General features: G+C 42.2%; 1 protein-coding gene across 2 annotated transcripts in view; it reads right to left on the minus strand.

Annotated features, from left to right (window-relative positions):
- The window catches only part of appl2 (adaptor protein, phosphotyrosine interaction, PH domain and leucine zipper containing 2), a 51,830-nt gene that overhangs the window by 22,825 nt on the left and 5,368 nt on the right, over nt 1-23,637 (minus strand). For both annotated transcript variants that reach the window (XM_066705562.1, XM_066705561.1), the window contains exons 2-11: nt 14,154-14,252; nt 13,830-13,889; nt 13,371-13,442; nt 12,466-12,553; nt 7,870-7,911; nt 7,277-7,335; nt 6,635-6,781; nt 4,292-4,374; nt 2,570-2,728; nt 1,732-1,920 (exon numbers count right to left, since the gene is read on the minus strand). In XM_066705562.1, coding sequence (XP_066561659.1) covers nt 1,732-1,920; nt 2,570-2,728; nt 4,292-4,374; nt 6,635-6,781; nt 7,277-7,335; nt 7,870-7,911; nt 12,466-12,553; nt 13,371-13,442; nt 13,830-13,889; nt 14,154-14,177 — 923 coding nt within the window. In that variant the 5' untranslated portion in view covers nt 14,178-14,252. The remainder of the gene's footprint in view (nt 1-1,731; nt 1,921-2,569; nt 2,729-4,291; nt 4,375-6,634; nt 6,782-7,276; nt 7,336-7,869; nt 7,912-12,465; nt 12,554-13,370; nt 13,443-13,829; nt 13,890-14,153; nt 14,253-23,637) is intronic.

Below are 23,637 nucleotides of genomic sequence, written 5' to 3' on the forward strand. Positions count from 1 at the left end.
ACGCCGTGAAGGACTGAAATCCTGCAGCGCCTGCAAGGTCCCCCTGGTCACCTGTCTCACCTGGCCTCACAGCTAACCCCCAAAAAAATGTACTCTTGCAGTCAGTGAAGCACAATATTTAGGCTACACCATAGGCAGAGGTCTTATCAAACCCCAGGAGAACAAAGTAGCAGCTATTCAACGTTGGCCAGGTACGTGCGTTTCTTGGGCTCACTGGCTATTACAGGCACTTCATTCCGGATTACGCTACCATTACGGGCCCCCTTTGTGACCTGACACGCAACAGCCAGCCCACCATGGTCAGATGGTCTCCGGAAGCAGAGTCAGCCTTCGCCGGGTTGAAGAAGGCTCTCTCCTCGGCTCCCATGCTCCACTCAGCGGACTTCTCGGCACCGTTCCTGGTCCAGACCGATGCATCGGACACAGGACTGGGGACTGTGTTGTCAAAGGTCGTTGCAGGTGAGGAACACCCCATATTGTTCCTTAGTCGGAAATTGGTGCCCTGTGAGGCCTCATACTCCACGGTGGAAAAGGAGTGTTTGGCCATCAAGTGGGCATTGGAGTCCATGAGGTATTATTTGCTGGGACGCCAGTTTGTGTTGATGACTGATCATGCTCCTCTGACTTGGATGAAACGGAACAAAGATGTTAACCCCCGAATTACGCGATGGTTCTTGAGTCTCCAGGCATTCCACTTCCAGGTGGTGCACCGCTGCAGTTCCCAGCATGGGAACGCTGATGCCCTGTCCCGCCTGCACTCTTTTTATTCTTCCGCTTTGCCCGCGAGGCCGGCGCTGGGGGGAAAGGTATGTAATGAGTTGAGGGGCCGGGTCTTCGATCACAGCTATGTGCCTGCCCTAATGCTCTCTTTTGCCGTAGACAGGACCATGGACAGCAGAGCCAGACCCTCCATGGATCAGGACCATGGACAGCCCAGTGGAAAAACACTGGCAAGGCAGCAGAACAGCCGCACCTGCCTGTGATTACAAATCACCCAGACTGCAAGCAGGTATGGCTGATCAGTACAGACTATTTAAACTCACCCTGTGGTTTCTTCTTTGTCTTAGAGGTGGGGGGTGGACAGTAAGACAAGGAGGGCGACTAGAGGAGCAAAGAAAGGACAAAGTAACTGGATTGGAAACTAGATGACAACTTGGACTGGCTGAGGACCTCGAATGGCGTTTGGATTGTTTTGGAAGACTACGATCCTGGTGAAGACCCCTGAAACCCTTTTTGACCACGAGACTGCCTAACCCCCTCAAGACAGCTTAGCTGTCCAGGCTAGTCAGGGATTTTGTTTTTGTGTAGCAGACCATTCCTGCTACAGAAAGTGCTCTGTACAAAGAGCTAGGTTTTTGTTTTCAAGTTTCAATATCCAGGATAGAACTTAAATAAACCAACAGCCTGGGCTGTATTATCCTCTTCCTTGGTTTGTCTTGTGTTTTGACATTATTCCCCGCCTAAAATCCATTGGCTGCAATAGCCAAACCCCGCACCTCATTACAGTATGTGTGATATATATATATATATATATATATATATATACACACACACAAATAAAATCCAACAGCTCAATACGGGAATGCACCTCCAACTTACAAATGTCCTTTGGTTTCAGTCAAAAAATAATTTGCAACACAAATGCTATCTGAAATCCTTCCCCTACTGCCCATTTTTCCAAGTAACCTTGTGTGCCTTTTTATGTATAGAGACAGTAGTGGTTTACCGTACGTTTTACCGGTTGGGGACGTGATCTGGAAGCAGTATCTGCGGTCCTCACACTCCACTGCCATCACTGAGCTGTTGTCGAGGTCCAGGACCAGGCCCCCTGCTACTGCTCCCCGTGGCTGGCACATTAGGTTTCCTCCCTGGGTGAAGAAGTAAAGTCGTTCCCAGGCTGTGGTCACTAGGCCTGTTTTACTAGATAATGGGGAAGGGGGAAACAAAGACATTTAATTTTGGGAAGATTCTCTCATCCTGTGCAAGATGCAAAACATTCCTGAAAGTGAAACTTTGGAGCTATTACTTTACCGCATGTTATTTTATTAGGTCTTTCTTATGTTCTGGTTTGGACACCAAGAAAAGTGGATTTTAATTAATAAGCTATCTGGCTTACGTTGGTGGCTTTGATTACACAAAGTTTTTCACAAAGCAATGAAATCACAATTTGAGGACAAAATCAGTGTTGGTGTTCTTGAAAGAAGCCTTCACTTTATATCTTGCAAAAGAAAAATTAAACAAACCTCAATATCAATACTACTATTTAACCAGTAGTAACCACCTCCCTGCATTTAATTCTTGCCATGAAGAATCATGAACAATGTATTAGTCATTAGAATAAAGTGCACTTTTTATGGTGTTTATCCAGTCACAGCACAGACAGACATTTCAATACCACTGTCTTTGAAGTCTTTCAAAACTCAGTTTCATTGCCCTACACTTCAAGGTTGTCTACTGCATTAAAATGTCCGTATTAACTGGACAACATACTATGCCTTCTGAGATCAAATGAAAGAAAAAAAACAACAGCTGGCCCCAGTAGCTCAGTGTCAAAATGAAAGCCCCTCACTTGCGCAGGTTGAGGTAGCCGGCCCTTTGTATTAGAGTGCGACTGACAGGTGGGTGGGCAGAGTGCTGGTCAGGCATGTACATGGTGTCCTCCACTGAGAGCAGTTCTCTCTGAGACATGCGCATAGCTTCCGTCTCTGAATCCAGCTGGGACTGGATACTGTGAGAGAGAGACAGAGAGAGGGGAAACCGGGAGGGAGATGGAGAGAATGTGTAGGAGAGAGGGAGGGGTGATGGGGCATAGAGAGATGGAAAAGGAACAGAACAGAAGATACAGTGGAGTTGAGCACAGAGAGAGAGGAAGAGGGGGAGTGGAGGAGAAAGGAACAGTTGGGAAGAGAGAGAAAGTGTAAGATGGTGGAGAGGGAGAGACAAGGGGAGAAGGCGAGGAAGACAGAAGGAAGGTGAGAGGGGGAAGGAGAGAGAAAAGCCATCAGTAAGAAAAGTGTAATTGTTCAGAATCATAAATTAGTAACATCTGCCTCAATGAATTGCTGAACTTCTCTTTTGTGATTTTTGGGGAGTTTTGGGTTTCTACAGCCAGTATCCTGCAATCTTCAGGGCTGCATGTTACACAGGTGACTGATCACAGCACCCCAGGTCTAACACCTGTTTAGCAAAGGTTCGATTTCTATTTCATTTTTGGAATGGAGTTATAAATATAGATTTAACACTAAGTGCCGACATTTCAAACAACCTATAAGAGACAAAACAGGTCATTTTAACCAATAGCTCTTTAACAGCTGTGGTATTTTAATGAAAGTGTCAGACTTGACTCCACAGAGCCAGTACGGTATAGAACTCGGGTGCAGGAAGAGACTTGGTCGTAAAAGGCTTGGGGTCGGGAACAGGCAAACAATGCAATAAAGTCAAGGCAAGAGATGTGGTCAGGGTCACAAAACAGAAGGTCAGTCGATAGAGCGTACAAGACAGAAAAGGGAAATCCAGGAAGCGAAACACGATAAGGCAATCAGGAACCAAGAATATAGCTTAGAGATGCAGTATAGAAACTAACGAGACTTAACATTGAAGGTAAGTAACAGGGGGTTTAAATACAAAGCAGAGAAGCAGGGGACATGGATGTTTAGTGATTGTCAAATGGGAGCAGAGTAGATGATGGCTGTGCACATGGTGATGAGGAATGTTAATTGGATAATTGCTCTTGGAGCTGGGAAAGGTACAAGACAGGATTAGTATTCTGGAGATGACCTCTGGAGGTGAACTGGGGAAGTGTGGAGTGAAGGGGAAGTATGGAGAGCAGATGTAACAGAAAGGCAAACAATCATATAAAACTCAAAAGTTTTATTCATGAACATCAAATCCAACATTTACATAGCACAAATGGAATATTTGGAAAATAGAATGGAAAATAATGGATGTAACTCACTGCATTTTGACAGCCCTCTGCAGGTGAATATATAGCATTGCAATACGTGCTCCTCCACCGATAATGTCCATAAATAGATCCATGTTTATTTGAGGCATAATCACTGTCAGTATCCACTCAATCTGAGTACAGTTGAAAGCATACCCCTGTAATGCTACACAATGCCTGTGTTTTTGAAGCACAGAAAGACTGTAGACAGGTAGAGATCACCACTTGAGTGCGAGACTGACTGTATTGTAAAGGGCAGGCAGGATTATGCATTATATTTGATTTTTAATTCAAATTTGAATAACCAGATCTGTCAAACTGTCTGGCTTGGCGCTTCTAGCGCTTTACCTTTGTGTCATGTTTGAAACTGATGCGAGGAAACTGTCCATTTTCTTGGAAACCAAATCCATCCCCTTCTTGAAAAAGTTCACCTGGCAGGAGAAAGAATTGTAAATGTGAGTTATTGCAATACTTGTCTTAACCACGTTTAACCCTCCCCACAGACAATGCACTAAAGCACAGTCCTCATACGATGTCAGCAGTGATGTAGTGGTTAAAAAAAAAAAGTGGTTAAACTTTTTTTAATTTTGATACGACAAAATCATTCATATAAAATCGAAAACATATTACATTTTTTAAACAGTATCAATTAATTGCATTTGATGCAAGTCTACTAAAAAGGAAGGCCTAGTGTAGGTAATCGGGTTATCTAAAAAAAAAAATCTGGACTGAACACACATTCCACCAAACATTTGCAAATGTTGATATTACAATATTTGTATTAACATTAATAATTATTTGATATGCGCTACACTGCAAATACAGTAAGTATTTTGAAGCACTAAAGGGCACTAGTGTGGATACAATGTGATAAGCAATGTATTCATGTACAATACATAACTGTTACACATGAAACCAGTGACAACTAATATTTGCAGTTTATCAGAATATCAAAAACTACAGTATTTTATTTACCATTTGATACCTCCTTATCCAAGAACATGTTTTTTTGTTTTGTTTTGTTTTTTTCGGGGGAGGTGAAGACAAGGAAGTCGCAGGAGTTAAATGGACATTTTAAAAAGTTTCATATGTCTGTCATGTCTGAGTGAGAGCGATTGTTGCCGCCAGCGCTTGCTGGTTCTAAGCCGAGGCTGGGCAGTTCTGCACCGTCAGTGAGAGATTGGAGAGATTAATCAGTGCACGCTTGCAAGGCAAATCGAGCATGCATAGGCTAACATAACAAGCATACTTCATGTGCCTGAGCAATGCTGGGAATGCAGAAATAAGTAGGTAAACTATAATTAAATGAAAATGTGAGTAAACGCTATTTCACAAATAAAAAGGTGCGCAAATGGCATTTACATGCGTTTACCCTCCACTACAACCCTGGATGTCAGCCCACACATCTGTGCTAAAGCTGAGCTTGTGGGCCATTGACCACATGAAAAAACAAATGGGGTCTGGCAAGGGTTTGTCTGTGTTCTATATATAAGGTAATGGAGATTTTTATAGGATTCTTAACCTATAACCTGTAACATTAAATACTGTAGCTGTATTCTCTGGGCTGTAGGCTCATAGCAAAAGAACACTGACATTAGAACAGAGATGTCAACCTTTAATTCAGTGACTGTACATGCTCTTACAAGAGCATACACGGCTGTATACAGAGAGAACTCAGACTGAAGGGAATGGCAGGACAGGCTCCTTCTGACTATGTGAGACTAAGGTTCACACGGGATGACAACTTACAACACATAATAATGTCTATACAACCATTTACAGGCTGACCACTTCCCCAGTACTGTCCACCAGGGTCTGCTTCCCAGTGGGGGGCACTCCCAGCATTCCTTTGTCCCATTATGCAAATGCTGGTGGCAGTGTTTACATTTATAAACCCTTTAGAAGTCTTCCTTCAGAATGCACATTGCTGGAAAAATGATTGCATGAAATTCTGAGATGTTCAGAGATGTGGACAAGTAAGCAAAGATTTTAATATCACAGATTAAACATTATTCAAATTTACTCCTTTAAAAAGTTATTTTTGAGGGGTATGCAAACACATTTAAACCCAGTCCCCCAACTTGTCACACCTGACTTGGAGGCAGTGGGAGTCTGTTGCTCCTTTTCTACTGGCACATCCAACCCAACCCTGAACCAAGCCGGAACCTAGCTGAGCTGGCCTGGTGCGGATCGGGTATTTCCACAGCACTACCAGGGCTGAGGTACATGATGTTACAAGCTTACCTATTTCAAAAGCAATGATTAATCCTTGTTACCATGGTTTAATTTGTAATTAAAAGCTATCAGCATTTACTGTTATAGATTAACTTTCGAGAGAGATGAGAGAAAAAAAAAATTACCTTTTTTATTTATTTTACCAGTATATAAATAGCAGTAATCATTTAAGAATGTATAATGCATTTTATTAATGTATTAAGTGTAATGTATTTAAACCTACTAATAGGGTAGACTGACACTATGTGATGACAAGTTCAGTTAACTCCTCCCCATAAGCCTGTAGGTAAGGAGCAGGGTCAAAAATTCACAGCTTGGTTCAAGGTCGACAAAATTCCCAGTGGGTAATGTGCTTCACCACGCCAGCCTGGTTCTGGGTTGGTCAGATATGCCAGTGGAAAAGGGGTATGAGTGTGTGTATGTGCACTGTGCCACGATAAGTGTAGCTGTCCGGACCTGGGCCTGTGTGTACCCCAGCATGGGCTCCAGCATGGCCACCCTCTTCCTGTACTGGAGGGCATTCAGGGCACAGTAGTATTGCATAGAGGCCTGGTGCTGCTTCCTCCGGGCATAGGCCACCTCTGCCACCACATCTGCCTTTAACTGTAGAGACAAAGCAGAGCAGAGTCGATAAGAACACCTCACTGCAGGACACTGTTGACTACTGCTGACACAGTTAACTTTGTTATCCTTCTCCCAACCCCACAAAAGAAACATTGAAGAGCAAGTGCTAAACTGATGTAGGGAGTTAGGAGGAGGTTTCACAGTTATGTCAACCAGGACATAGTGTCAGATACACCAACCTTTTAACATCCTAATGATGCCCCCTGCTTAACTTCAACAACTACCACCCATCCCCTGCCACCACCTACCATCCAACCCCACCCAAACTTGCCTTGCATGCCTGCCTGCCCACCCACCCCATTATAAACATCAAAACAAACCTTACTGCAAATGAGAAGCCAAAGCTAGCTCACAATAGAAGATCTGTACACATAAGATCTTTATGCATCCATCCATTTTAACCCTTACACAATGAGAATGGGAGCAGGCTGCTTAAATGCACGGGTGTCTTAACAGCTCCTGAGTAGGTCCTACCTTCTCATTCTCCCTCCTCTTGGGTAATCGGCTGTACTTTGCCATGGAAGCATCATGCTCTGCAGAGGAAAGCAATGTTTTTATAGATGCATTCACTTCCACTACAACTCAATTTCTGCTTGACACTTAACTGGCCACAATACAGTTTTACATTTGACTGTTGTACAGCAGGTTCTGCTTTCAGTCCCATCTCAGCAGAGGGTGCAAGAATTTCCTACGTAAATTAAATGTTACGAGCTCTTAAATTGTGTTCTGGCCATTACAATCAGGACCTGAATTATTTAACTTGCAAATGGTAAATTGAATTTAAAGCATCCTAGTAAGATGATCACATCCAATACATATACATTCCCCTTTACTCACTGCATATAACATTCTTCTTTAATATCTATTTTGTCTTTGAATGATGCTAAAATATGTAATAAGTGTTTAAGCTCTGTATAAAAACTATTGCTAAACTATAGCAAAGTTGTTTTTTTCCTTTGAATTCTCAGGTACAATAAAATATGAAAAAAAAAAAATACGACAAATGAAAACATTTAAGAGGACTTACAGAAAGTTGATGTATGCCAAACACATCGTACAATACATACCATTGCTGGCGATGCCAAATATATCTTTTAGCGTGCTGATTTCTGCAACACAAATACACACCAACAGGCTGCATGTTAGCTGCAATAGCTCAATTACAAAATGCTTTCCTCAAACACTAACACTGAACAATGGCTGTGTTCACATGCTGGCAAAAAGTCATGCTTGTAGAGTCACATCTTTTAAATTGATATGGCTAAATAATGTGTTTTTTAATTGTGTTTTCCTTATTACTGTATTAATGTAACAATTAGGCAATTTAATGACAACAGAGTGGCTTAACAGTCTGGTCTTGTGTTGTATATGTGTGCAAAAATGACATGCACAATTTCCATAACTGTTAAATCTATTTATGGCTCCAGAAGCTGCTCCACTACCCCTTTGAAAACAGCTGAGGGTCCAACTTTTCTGAAGGACCAAAGCCTGATCCTATTGAGGTGGGCTGAGCACTTTGAAGCCCTACTCAACCAGCACTCACCCACAGACCATCTTGGAACTGTCTGTCCATCCAACCATTCAAGACCTCAATAGTCTGCCAACTTTTCAAGAAGTGCTATCAGCCATTGGTTCCATGAAGAACAATAAATGCCCAGGCCCTGACAGTATCCTGGCAGAACTCCTCAAGCAGGGAGCTTATTTCTGCTCCAGAACACTAAACCAGTACATCACAGAGGTGTGGCACAGGAAGATTATCCTACAACAATTGCGGGAAGCAAATATGGTCACCATTTACAAAAACAAAGGTGATAAGTCCATCTGCAGCATGGGGATATCCCCTGCAGTTGCTGGCAAGGTCCTGGCCAGGGTGATGCTCCACAGGCTGGTGGATAACAAAGAAACTGCTGCCAGAATAACTGTGGCTTCAGGAAGAACAGGAGCACGGTCAACATGATCATCACAGCACAACTTCTATGGGATGTTCTACTCAAATTTGGCTGTCAACATCCTCTGCCAGTTTCCTGATGGAATGATGGGCTGGATAACCATGGGGGGGCAGGAGTCTGCACAAAACAGTACAAAACAGAGGGGGGCAGGGCAGTGTGCTAGCACCTGTACTCTTCAACATCTTCATCATGTGTGTTACCTAGCTTCTCTACAAGGAGCTTGAGGACAGTAGCGGAGTTGCGGTGGACTTCAGGTTAGATGGGAAACTCTTTAACTTCAGGAGGCTCCAGGCAGGTCTCGATGCAGCGGGTCTTTGAGCTACAGTATGCAGAGGACTGTGCTCTCCTGGCCCACACTCCTGATAACCTTTCAGCCATCCTGACTGTGGCTGTGAAGGCCTACAGCAGGATGGGTCTGACTGTCAACACCACCAAGAAAGAGGTGGTCTGCCAATGAAGCAACAACCCACCACCCACAATTTCTGTCTTCACCATTGATCATAAACCACTAACAATAGTCCAATCCTTCAAATATTTGGGCAGCATCCTCTCTGAAGACTGCAACCTCAATAACAAAATTCAAAACTGGATCAAGCAAGCCTCACCTGCCATTGGGAAACAGACGCAGGGTCTTTCAAAACAAGGATCTCCACCTCTACACCAAAGTTAATATTTATCAGGCGGTCTGTGTTACTAAACTTCTCTACAGTGGTCATGCCTGGGTCAACTACAGTTGCCACATCAAGCTGCTAGAGAGGTTCCATATAGGATGCCTGCAGCGCATGTCCTCTACGGCCAGCTCCACCATAGCTGATGTTCTGCGGGAGGGCAGAAAAAGTGCTACAAGGATCAACTAAAAACATCTCTAAAGAAGTGCAGGATGGACCCAAAACATTTGGAGAGCATCGCTGCCGACCACTCCACCTGGCGGCAGCTCTGCCATGAAGACATGCGGTTGGCTGAGGAGGAGAGGAGACTAGACTGAAGAGAATACAGAAACGATCCAGGAGACACACTATCATGTCTGCCTCCACTAACCCTTGTTACACTTGCCCCACATGCAATAAATCTGTGGATCACGAATTGGACTTCATAGTCTCCAATGAACACACCTATAAACGTAGAAGTGGAAGTCATCATGGGACACAATGGACTACCATAAGCAAGCAAGTATACAGTGACATGAAAAAGTGTTCAGCTCCCCTACATTTTTCCCCACATTTAAGAGTCACACAGCCTGGGATATTGATGCATTAGATTGGGTATTTTTTTATAGCCCCCCCCCAAAAAAAAAATAAAGATTATAGTAAACAATAAAATTACATTTTTAAGAATGAAATGTCATAATTTAAGTATTCATCTCCCAAGTCAATAATTGGTTGAACCACCTCTGGCACCCATTACAGCCTGTAGTCCATTCAAATAAGTCTCTATTAAGCTATCAATTATGCACACTGTGATGGATCAATATTTGCACCGAGCAAATGGGGAACAGTGATAGAGAGATATTGTGAGGTCTTTCCACAAATTTTAAATGGGATTGTGGCAACTCTGTGTGAAGAAGTGGCTCCTGTTTTCGGTATTGAATGCCTTGAAGCCCAATTTCCATTTGTGTCCCCAGGTCCGTATCCCTGCAGATCTGGAAAAGCTCCTCTGGTTTGATGTGGCCAATGCCCTTCATGATGCGTCCGAGTAGGAGATTCCCATCTTCCCATCAATCCTGACAATTTTACCAGTCACCGCTGCTGAAAAGCATCCCCATAACATGATGCTATACCTTACGGTGGGGATGGTGTTACCTGGCCCTGTTTGATTTGTGCCACACATACAGCTTAGCATTCACTTAGTGACTCATTGAGGTAATATATTGCAGCTGATCAAATTTAGGTTTGCAATTACAAAGGGAATTCATACTTTTCCCATTTTTAATTTTAAGTAAATTCTTGAAAGAAATAATATTTCTTTTGATTTGACATGGTGCTCATGGCTGAATCGGAGACAACAAAAATGTGGAAAAAGTATTGGAATTCACACAGTAAGTTGAATGGAGCCCATCTGTGTGCAATTAAAGTGGTTCACAATTTCAGATTAAATCGGTCTCTTACGTTCCACAGTTGGGCAATGCATTTAAGGCAAAGATACTACCATGAAGACCAAGGAGCGTTCAAAATAGGATAAATTTGTGGAAAGGCACAAATCAGGGGAGGGGTATAAAAAGATTTAATAGGTATTGAATATCCCTTGGAGGATAGTCAAGTCGATCATTAATAAGTGGAAAGTATACCAGACCACCCACAATCTACTTAGAGCACACCAGCCTCCCAAACAGAGCAGCCGGTTAAAGAAGGGCATTGGTCAGAGCAGCCACCAAGAGACCAATGACAAGACCTACAGTGATCCATGGTTGAGATGGGAGAAACTGTCCATTGTGTCAATAGCTCAGGTACTCCACAAATCTGGCCTATATGGAAGAGTGGCAAGAAGGAAGCCATTTCTGAAAAAAAGCTCTGAAAAGATGTTGCAAAATATTCTGTGGTCTGATGAAACTGAAATAGAACTATCTGACCTAAATAAAAAAGCGTTAGGTCTGGCGCAACCCTACAAAGTGTTGAGTAGGTTTTGTAAATCAAATGAATAAATTGAATTAAATGCATCAAAAGTTCCTATATTGTTCATTGTCTTAGCAGAGTGAAATGCAAATGCAAGCTGATCCTCAGATAGGTTTGTTTCAGCAGTTATTAGTTTATTTACTTTTATATTTAGAATGGTTAAAGTATAATCATGAAAACCAGCTAACAATGTGTGCATTCCAATATAACATCCACTGTGCTGTATATGGCATTCGCTTTTTTCGCCTATCCTGTAATACTACACATGGTTATAGCACTTTACTGTAAATGGCATTCACTGTTATTGTCCACACTTTAATAGGATGGGTGGTGATGTCATTGTGGTCTTTGCTTCGATGTAATGTCGAGAGAGAGAGAGAAGAAAAGACAATTAACTGAGAACACTAAAAACACTTTCATCAAATAAAAAAAATAAAAAAATCTGAACTCCAGCTCAAAGAACATAAGAAAAAAGGTTATAAGCTTCACCTTTTGGATTATATTATATACATACATACATACATACATACATACATACATGCGTGCATATAAATAAATAGTAAACAGTAATTAATGAAATGGTAATTAAATATTGAGGGTTTGGATGATGGGGATCAGTGAGTAACTCTAGTAATGAATGCCAGCTGCATGGTTCAGTGTCACTGTCTGCAGCCCCACTACAAGTTTCAATAGGAGAGAGTAGTTCTCGGAACATTTGCTAGCAGGACCCAATAGCTTGATTAAAAAATAAAAATAAAAATATTATCTAAAAACAGGGTTACGAAAAGGAGGAAATTGCTCATAACACATAAGACAATAAGAAAAATAAGAAATTAAGTAAAGGAAGGAAGAGAACGAAAACAAGAGTGTTACGGACAAGTAAGAAAGGAAACTGAACACAACCACAAGTGGATAGACTTTCCTATCCCTGGACCTGCAGATCCAATGTTCTGGAGTTTGTTGCATCTGAGCTCTGAATTACTTAAAACTTGTATTGAAATGTAAGATAACTAATCTTACTAATACTTTAATTAAAAAATCATTACTTCAGTCACTTAGAAAAGCACAGCTGTATGGGCGGATATTATTAAATATCTTATATTACCTGTCAGGTCCTTCTCTCTAAACTGAATCATAGGATACACCATGCTGTCAGCTAGCTGGTTGGCCAGATGTGTGTGTAGACTGTTGAGCTAGGCGGAACAAAACAAAAACAAATTACACCCACAAGAAACATATGTGCAATTTGATCACGAATTACAAAGGTTATCAAAGGACACTTTTTACATTAAACAGGAACAATAGTTCTTTTTCTTGTACAGAGAAGCCACATTCAGAATGCAAATTAGAAAATGATCAGCCTGAATCCTCAGATAAAACAATCTAAAGGGATTACTGATGTGACTGTAAAAGACAGATCATTGCTTAGGTTGAATCTTTATCCTTTTAATGTCCTACTTGCAGTTGGAATATACTGTGTATGCTACACAAAACCATTCCAAACTGTGTGCATTGGTGACAATGCCTGAAAATAAAGTGGTCTAGCAGCTTGTCAGAATACTATCATTAAGTTTTAAAGAGCAATCAGTGTTTCGCTGTATGTGACACCAGCAAAGACTAGTAGTGTGTCATGTACTTTAACTAGTATGCGTTTCTGTCAATTAGTTACTTTGGTCTTTTTCTTGCATTCTCTGGACAGAAATTTTCCTAATGAGACTTTAATATCTGACTTATACTGTTCATGTCTCTAAAATAATATAAATGAAAGGATTCCAGTGGTTTGACTTGCGTAGTTGATCACGAACATGGGCATTCCCAATCTTGTGAAACTGATGCTCTAGGGGTGAGCATTAAAATGAATTGGATTGGGTCAGGTCCAGGGAAACCAGGGCAATGTGTGGACCTAAAATTTAGGTCCACCCATAGACCTTCTACACTGCTGCTCTACAGGACTAGGGTGGCTACACCTGACATATGCTTCCCTGCCCCATAGACACATCAGAGCTTTACCTCATCCACCACCTTAGCAAAGTTCTGCAGGGTGCTGATAACTTCCTCATCATCTTTACCTAGTGCAAAATTCTAGAAAAATAAAGCATATATAGACATTTAGGTTTATGCATACAATGTTTATATTCATGCATACAACAAATCAAATCTTAACCTGTAAGTTGACTCACCTGAAAACTGTCAACAGCCAGTTCCTTTTAACACATCACTTTACATTACAAAACCTGACATTTGACCAAGGGTTATAGGTGCAAATCTAACCAGAAATAATGTCGGTATAGTATGTGTTGTAATGGAGAAATCTATTATGCAGTGGAACTATCCCACAGCACATCAGTGAGCCAGTGACTAGATGGGAGAGGACTGAACTGTAATGGATTATACTGCACTCAGATGTTGTTAGATGATACAGAGCCAGTGCCGTTATACAAAACAGCCCACCTAAGGCCCAGTGCTCACCTGCTTCTCATACTCCAGAAGCTGCTTGGATAGCTGCTGTGTGGCCAAACTCATCTCATTCTGCAACACAAACACACAACAGGTGGGACAACAGGAAGCAGAACATTAGAGCATCAGAAAGCTCATCAGCAGCTTCAGATGATTCCAGAACCCCTATGGAGGAGTTTCAGGACACAGCACCCACAACTGAGCAGACTGCTATGAATACTTATCAATAATTTCAGATGTCACACCTGAAGTAAAAAACATCTAAGCTGAGAGCAGCTGATCAGTGAGATTCAGTGCAAACAGTCCACAGGGAATGTCAAGCTGCTGTCCACTCACCTGGGCACCGAACACTCTCTGCATGGACTGTAGCAGTTGGTTGGTGTAATCAGTCAAAGTTCCTGCATCCTCTTCAAACACACTGAGCAGGGAGCGTGTCTGTTGGGGAGACGTGTATGCACAAATGTACATCACATACCCACAAGTCAGTTAGTAAAGAACATTGCCCCATATTTACAAACAGTCAGAGACAGTATATTATACACAATGTCCAACACTTCCTATTACACACACACACACACACACACAGTCAGATAGACAGGTATTTATCCAGGCAGAAATCAAAAAGATGACTAGCAATTTGCTTTCAACAGCAGAGGAGGAAAACACAACATGGAGGGGGGAAAAACAAACACGAGAAAACACTGGCCTGTGCTCTTTTCAAAAACTAAGGACATGAAATGATAGTTAAACGGAGCTTAAAGAGCTGTGCTCTCCATGACTCCAGGTAATTAAATTCCCATGAGGGATACCACACATTCTCTTAACCTGTATTGCACTGTCTACAACCCCCTGATTAGACAGGCCAGAGAAGATGCCCATCATACGTCTGGCTTCTTGCCAGAGTCTTATAATGCGTGTGCGCTATGGGCATGTAGACCTGAACTGGAGCTGAGCTGACTAACCTCCAGAGCAAAGCAGAGGTGAGTGGGCTGGTAAGGTCATGGAAGGTCAGAGCACTGAACTACTCTACCCCAAAGACCAGAACATTTTTTATTTTATTTTTACCTTCTTCAGACTGACTGTAATACCCAAGTATCCAAAATTCAAATCATATGACAAACCTATACAACCACAACAAAAGTAATACTAGAAGTTGCATGCAACTTTTAAGGCTTCCAAGCTGTATTAGTAGATTCAGATTTTAGCAGGCATTTGTAGTTTAAATGGTGTTGTTGAATGTGTGCATTTAATTTTCAATGGAGTATATAATACATTTACAGTTTTCAGGCTTGTGCCATTTGAGGTATGCATTACAATTTCACTAATTTAACATCTCAATTGCATGCTTCAATTATTTAAGGTTGAATTTTATTTTTCACTTAATTCTAGTTTTCATTCTTGTGTCATTCAACATGCAGAATGCAATGTCCAAACTTGGAGGTAGAGGTCTAAATAAGGAATGTCATGATGTGGCTGACATGTGAAGCTGTCAACAGCAGTGTTTTGTGTCCTAACAACTTAGTTACATCAACTTTGACAGATCTTTGGACTGGTGTGAATTACTGAAAAGTACATTAGGCTTTATAGTTCTGAAGATATTTGCTGCCAAGTTACATCTTGTCAAGCAATTTGCCACCATGTTGTGTCACCATTGGTGACGAAATTCACCACAATCCAGCATAACATTGCCATTTATTATTGTACCAAGTTCGGTGAGTTTTTTAATTTGGCTTATGCCATTTCTGGGGTCAAATTTCATGCTTTTATAAATACATGTATTTTGCATACGTGCACAATCATTTGCTTGTGGCTCCCATGTTTTTGCACACAGTCACTTGCCTCTTGCACATCTGATAGATAGCAGTATCTATGCAAGATATGCAAAGTTTCAGGGCACTGGACTTTAGAGTTCCGAAGCAGTAGCAGTTCGCACGCGGACACGTTAAATCCAACATTGCGGGTTAACTGTGTACCGCACAAACTTAATTCTCTGGTTTTATGTTCAACACACAGGCATAGACATAGGTGCAGAGTTTCACGTGTGTAGTGCATTCCAGTGTGCTGGAAATGTGTAACTTGTCTGAAGTGGCACTTTTTTTTTTCAATGGCCTACAGCACCCATGTTTTTCACTGGGGCAATTCGCTTTTAACAACCTTGGTAGGACTCTGTACCAGTGTCATGCATACCATTTAGTGGCACAGTGGGAATTGCAGTTTGGAGCAGAAGGCAAGAGAGCTTGAATCAGAAACGCAACATGGCAGACAAAGTGTGCGTCCGAGTGACTTCTGATGAACAAGCGTAATAGTGTGGCATAAGGTATGCATGAGTATGAAGTGGCATGTGCATGTGTCAGTTGGTTTTGGAGATCGTAGGATTTCAAACTTTTTCACAATACGCATTATGGCAGCAGTACCATGTGACTGGCACGTGCAGTTTTCACAGCATTTGCAGGTATTAGTGGTTTCTACAACACTTACGTTTTGTGAGTTTTCATGAATGTATGAGCGTTTTAGGGGCATTTGAAATTTCTGGTGGAAGAAAAAAAAAAAAAAAAAAATACGCTTCCAGCACTTCATGCATGGAAGCCCAATAAGAATAATCTTAATTACAATAGGGTTCCATCAACTTCGTTGCTTGGCCCCCTAATAATAATAATTATAATAATAATAATAATAATAATAATAAATAATAAATCCTAACAATTATAATAGGGTTCCAGTAAGTTCATGGCTTGGCCCCCCTAATAATTATAAATAACAATTATCCTAACAATTACAATAGGCTTCCAGCACTTTGTGCATGGAAGCCTAATAATCCTAAAAATTACAATAGGGTTCCAGCAACTTTGTTGCTTGGCCCCCTAAAAATCCTAACAAAAATAATAACCTTCCAGCACTTCATGCATGGAAGCCTAATAATAAATTATATAATAAACACTCAGGCAAGCCAGCAGAGGAGTCACCTAGATCAGCCCAGTTAAGTATCATTTTTATTTGCATATCTCCTAGTTTAGCTAGGAGATACATTGATTGTTTACATGGTTACTTGTTTAGCAAAGAGTTAGCTATATTTTGCACCTGTATTGTAGTAACAACAGCGACTGTTTGTTAGTAAAGTAGCAACTGATTTAACGCACTGTCCTTAGATTGACACGCAGTTTCTGTAAATCAGAAGGGTTACATTGTAGGCTGTTATTATTTAGTATTGTTGCGAGCTATTGTTCAGTGTAACTGTGTGTCTGGCATGGTCTTCATCTGTATTCAGATTCAAAGCGAAAGCGGCCATTAAGTGTACTATTAGCAGTCCTGCCTGGGAGGGATTGTGTCATCACGACAGCCTTATGTCATTCAACACAATGCAGGTGTGTACTGTCCTAATTAGCTACAGGTAAAATATTTAACAGCCCCCTGGACCTCTGCCCCAGCAGTCAACGCCAGCAGCCTCAGTGCCCCCTTCTGAAGGGCCACGCTTACAAAAGGTTAGGGACTCTGGCTGTGGGACTCCACCGAGGAGAAGACTACGAGGAGACACCGCACAGCAATAGCAAGCAACCATGACGATCTCTCCAATCCCTGTCCTACTCTCTCCTTTCTCTCGCCGTGCACCTGCACGTCATTGCCTCCCTAATCCCTCTAAGATCATCTCTCTGCGTCTCCCCTCCTCCTCCCTCCCCTCTATTCCACTCTCTGGAGGCCTGTGGAACTGCCACTCAGCTTCCAACAAGGCCAACTTCATCTCCGCCTTCACCTCCCACCACTCTCTGGATTTCCTCGCTCTCGGCGAGAGATGGATCTGCCCTGAGAACTCAACCACCCCTGCTGCCCTATCGTCTGTTTGTCCTGTCCCACTTCCCCAGTCTTACTGGGTGGGGAGGAGTAACGGGGCTCCTGCTCTCCCCTTCTCTCCTCTTCTCTGTCCCACCCTTTCTCTCCTCTATCACAACTAACAGCTTTGAATTCCACACAGTGGAACTTGCCTCCCCCTTCTAGTTCTCTACTGTCCTCCCGGTCCACTCACCTCCTTCCTGGATGAACTAGACTTCCTTCTCTCCTCCCTCCCCTTGCTGTCCTCACCTACTATCCTCCTGGGAGACTTCAACATCCACCTCTCCAACCCCTCCCACTCTGCCGGATTTCTTCCTCTCCTTCACACCTTCAACTTCTCTCTCCCCGTCTCCCCCTACTCACAGGGCAGCTACACCTCATCTTCTCTAGAGGCTGCTCCCCTTCAACACTCTCCATGACACCCATGGACTTCCCTCCCCTCCCCTCCCTCCCCACCCCACCCTCTCCGTCACCTTCCGCCATAATCTCCGCTCCATCTCCCCCTCCACCCTTGCCTCTACTGCTCTCACTCTCTTACCTTCCATTGACTGTTTTTCCCATCTATCCATCAACTGCGCTACTGCCTCTTTGTTCTCCTCCCTCACCTCATCCCTTGAATTCTCGGTCCTCTCATGTCTCAATCTGTCCGTCCCCCAGCCTTGGATCTGTGCTGTTCTCTGCTCAACCCGATCCAGTCTACGCGCCGCTGAACAGAAGTGGAAGAGGTCCAAACTCCCAGCTGCCCTCAAACTCTACCGCTCTCTACTGTGCACAGTCTCCTCCTCACTCACCTCAGCCAAGAAGTCATACTTCCAATCACTCACAAGAACAAAGTTTACAAACGAGAGGAGGCCATTCAACCCATCATGCTTGTTTGGTGTCCATTAATAACTATGTGATGCACTCTTTGAATCCTCAGTCAACAACCCCCGCAAACTCTACTCCACCTTCTCCTTCCTCTTTGCCCCCTCTCCCTGCAGATGATTTTGCCTCCATCTTCTCCTCCAAGATCACAGACATCCGCAAGGTCTTCAACAGTCCCCCCTCCTCTCCCATCACACCCAAGTCTCCTACCAACCAAGTCTTCATTCTCACCTCTCTCGGACTCTGAATTTCCTCTCTCCTCCTAGGTCACAAACCTACAACATGTGCCCTGGTCCCTCTCCCCACTCACCTCCTCCAAGTGACTGCTCCTGATCTACTCCCCTTCATCTCCTCCATCCTCTCTGGTTGTTTCCCCTCTGCATTTAAACAAGCTGCTGTCATTCCACTGCTCAAGAAACCTACCCTCGACGCCACCTCTCCTCAGAACTACCACCATGTCTCCTTACTCCCCTTCCTCTCAAAGACCCTTGAGCGTGTGGTCCACTGTCAGCTCTCTGCATTTCTTTCCCATCACTCATTCCTGGATCCTCTGCAATCCAGCTTCCGCACAGCTCACTCCACTGAGACTGCCCTCCTGGCAGTCAATGACTCCCTCAGCTGTGTTCGGGCAGCCTCCCTCTCCTCAGTCCTCATCCTACTTGATCTCTCCGCAGCATTTGTCAATCACTCCATCCTCGTCTCCTCCCTCGCTGACCATGGAATCTCAGGAACTGCTCTCACCCAGTTCTCCTCCTACCTCAACGACCGGACCTATCAAGTGACATGGTGAGGTTCCTCATCCACCCCCCAACCTCTCCTTACAGGCGTACCCCAAGGCTCCATCCTTGGCCCCCACCTGTTATCTTTCTACACTCGCTCCCTGGGCCCCCTCATCACATCCCATGGCTTCTCCTACCACTTCAATGCAGAGGATGCCCAGATCTTCCAGTCTTTTCCCTCTTCTGACCCTCTCATCCCCTCTCACATCTCTTCCTTCCTTCCTCCGTCTGGATGCACTCGCACCACCTCAAGCTCAACCTCTCCAAATCGGATCTCTTATTTCCACCCCCCTTCCTCACCTTCTGCTGATGTCTCCATCTCAATCCCCTTGGAAACTTTGACTCTCTCCTCCTTCTTCCGCTAAGAACCTAGTAGTCACCCTCAATCCTGCGCTCTCCTACACTGAGCACATCACCACGCTGACATGCACCAGCAGATTCTTCCTGAGCAATATACGCCAAATCAGACCCTTCTTCACCAACTACTCGACTCAGCTGCTCATCCAGTCACTGGTCCTCTCCCGCCAGTCTTTCTGACAAATGTCATTTATTAGTTATTTTTTCATTAAGTGTTAAATTCAGTGCATATGTGGATGCCTTATTATTATTATTATTATTATTACTGATTTCTTACATTAAGTTTTGCTGAATTCGAATAATGATCCACTCTAACTTGATATTAATGAGTGAATTTGCCTTGCGGTCTGATTTGTTATTAGTTCATGTTCCCTGAACCGTGTTATTGAAGCGCAATTCTAATTAGGAGAATTTAAAATCCTTATTAAATCGCCTTCTAATTGTTCGTTCTACTCTGATAGTTTAACTCCAGGAAATTATATTTAAAAAATAATAATAAATGTACACATAAGAAAACAAGCACTAACTGGGAATCAAACCGAGATCACTAGGTTCACAGTGCTGTTCCCTAACCACTGCAATGATGTGTGACTTTAAAATGAAACCTATTTTAAAGTAGCCTGCAGCTATCACTGCCAGCTGTCATGGGGACGAATTAATCGCAGGGATGTATTGTCGCCAGGGCGAATTGACGGGGACGAATTGTCAGGGACAAATTGACATACTCACTCGAGGAAACAATAATAATACGAGATACACAAGAGTTGACAGGTCTGCTTATTTCTGTGATTATGGCATTTCTATGTTTTCTAATAGGAAGGGATTTTTACATAGACTCAAGTTTAACAAAGTTGTGTTAGATAAGTATTTTAAAATAAAGTTCAGAACTTTTTGCAATTGCAAACTTTTTGCAATTAATGCATGTCGCATTTTGAATGGGATGGAGGGGGGTGACTATTCGAATATTCATGAACAACAGCCGTGGAATTATCGAGTCAAAATATTTGTCATGCGCATCCATACTTAAAACAGAATTCTCACTGCCTGAAAGAGTTAGAATATTTTTTTGTTTGTCTGTTTTTGGTGCTGTGTGCAAGGTAATTTATTTCCCATAAGTATAGTGTAGGATCAAGCAGATTATCCATTTAAAAAAAGACAAAACTGTGGTGCTTCTTATGCAAATATAGATTACTTAATGCTGTCTATTTATCTATCAGTGTGTAATTTACAATTTACTAACTAAATCATGACTGTTGACTTCAATATAGCTCTAAAAAATATTTTATTAATCTCCCTGTCTCATTTCTATTTATATAAATGGCTAAGGCTAGCAGCAAAAGCAAGGTGTGGGACTCGTTTACCAAAGACCCTTTTGGTGCAATGGTTTGCACATTGAAAGTCAGCCAGGTATCAAACAAAGCTAGCCTAAAAAATACGAGTAATTTGTGGGCACACCTGAGCGTGAAACAAAGAATATGATAAGACTCAAAAAGAATAGAAAGGGGCACAGACACCTATTCAAGTCAATGCAGCCAACTCTTTTTCAAGTATTTGACAGGACAGCAAAATGGTCCTCAACTAACCCAAGAACAAAAGAGATAGACAAGTTAATTATGGAGATGATCACTACAGACATCCAACAATGCACCATGGTAGAGGGTACTGGATTTAAAAGGCTCATGTCAAAAGCAGAGCCCAGATACACTTTGAGTGAAATGTTTATCCGCACAGAGATGATGGGCCACCTTTACAACTAAGTTGTTGCAAAGGTAAAAGCAACTTGTCTCTTTTGAAAATGCAGGAAGCAGCATTGCATTCACATCCGATTGTTGGTCAGGCTCAACTGAAGCCCTGGTGAGCTTGACTGTTAATTTTATTAACCAGAATTGGAAGTATAGTGGGAAAATGTACATTTACTTTATATTCTGTATATATTATTAATTGTTTAATGTTGTAATAGTATACATTGTTTCAGTTTATCTATGAAGCAATCATTAGTTTGTATTTACTCTGTCCGAGAGGTTACTTCAGTCAAGCATTGTCTTTTCATGATTTCATTCAGCCACTGTCTTCTGGATATTCAACCAGCTGAAACAGTCAAACAGTATAGAGATTGTGTGTTTTAGGGCACAGGTATTTGGTTAAGGACTCACAACAATGTCTTTGATAAACATCTGTTGCCTACGAATGCTGAGCAGCACCAATCAACTCAAACACTTCAACAACAGTAACAAACTTAGGTCTGTGTTAATTATTATGTATGTGGTAAACTTAATGAGATGGAATCATTTCTGACAGAGAAGACTGTAACCCATTGTCTCTGAAGATACAAAAAGGCTTCTCCAAACTCACACCCTTAGTTATTTTCTTCACTTCATGTGAGAGGAGAGCTCCGGGTTAACCTGTTTATGTTTTCTGTAATAAACTTGTTACTTCTTCATCGGTGTATCCTGGGACTTACAAAAAACCACAACAGAAGAGACTTCAAATCATCCTGAATGTAAAGGCCATGTCTGGGTCCCACACAGGAGAGTACATCAGGCAGATGTTCATGAGCATGCTTGAAAAATGGTATATTGAAAAGGAACGTGTGTTGCTGGTGCTACGAGACAGTGGTGCCAACATAGTTAAAGGGATGAGACTGGTGGAGATGGCCGAACAGAAGAGAGCACTCACTATGTACTCCAGTGACCATGTACATTTTACATGTCTAAGTGCAGAAGAGTGGGATTTAACCTCAAACCTGGTGGACACCCTGACCCCAATCGAGGAGGTAACGCTGGAAATGAGCAAAGCGGACTCCTCTGTCTCATGCCTCATACCCTATGCGTTAGTGCTGAAGCGTCTTCTGGAGTCATAGGAATCCACCAGTAGAGGAATCCAGAGCTTAAGGTAGACCATACTGGAGAGCCTGGAGAAAAGGTTTTACAAGATGAAGGACTCAAAAGAGGTTGTGCTGGCATGCATACTCGACCCAAGCTACAAAAGCACCCCGTCAAACAAGACTGTAAATTAAGCTACAACACCACCAGACAGAACACCAACACCATCTGCTAAGAAATCAAGTAATAACAACACTGAGGAGGGTGAACAGTCTTCTAGATACTCTCTACAACAGCATGCTAACTTCATGGACTTATCCAGAGGTATCAGAGGGCATAAATGAAGGGCTAGAGTGTTACCTTACAGAACCTGTGACTGACAGGGAGAAAGGCAACCCTCTTGAGTGGTGGAGCCAAAACAGTGGCTGCTTTAAGGGACTCTGCTGGGAAGGAGATACCTCTGCTCCCCACCTTCCCAAGTAAAATGGGAAAATGGGAACATTTATGAGGACTGACGGTGCTCTCTTTCAGGAGAAAATGCAAAGAAGCAGTGCTTTCTGCACTATAACCTGCCTCTGCTGAATTGGCAGTATTGAGGACTGAGGAGATTTTTTCTATTGATGTGTGAAATTGTTCATATAATGTGTTCTGTGTTCTAATTTATAAAACATGCAAAATGTCCTTTATATTACAATTTATTTTTGCAATGTTTGATTGTGGTTATTTATGATAATTAATGTTAATAAAGTTCTGTTTATTGTTCAAATGTAAAAATCCTACCTTCAGTGCATATCTTTGTCTCTTTGAGAGCAAAATTTGAGGAATCCATGCTAGAAAATGTCTGTTTTGCATGCTAACAAAATAAGTAAATAATTGGCAGATATATAATAATGTTGCTCCCCAATTATCAGAATCGGTATCAGACCAAAAAAACCTGAATTGGTCGGGGTCCTTAAATTGTCTTTACATTTAAAACAAAATACACGTTTCACGATCAATCATCCACATACAATATACAATGTACTTATGGACGCATTTATTAAACCAGTCCTTAATGTTTTAGAGGGAAACCCAGATCTGCTGTATTTATTTATTCATTCAATTTAACTTGTAAATGGACACACGTTAACTGAATCGTGTTCGCCTTCATACTGATTGTCTCTACGGATTGTC

The sequence above is a fragment of the Amia ocellicauda genome, chromosome 5, assembly GCF_036373705.1.
Source record: "Amia ocellicauda isolate fAmiCal2 chromosome 5, fAmiCal2.hap1, whole genome shotgun sequence".
Taxonomy (NCBI): Eukaryota; Metazoa; Chordata; class Actinopteri; order Amiiformes; family Amiidae; genus Amia; species Amia ocellicauda.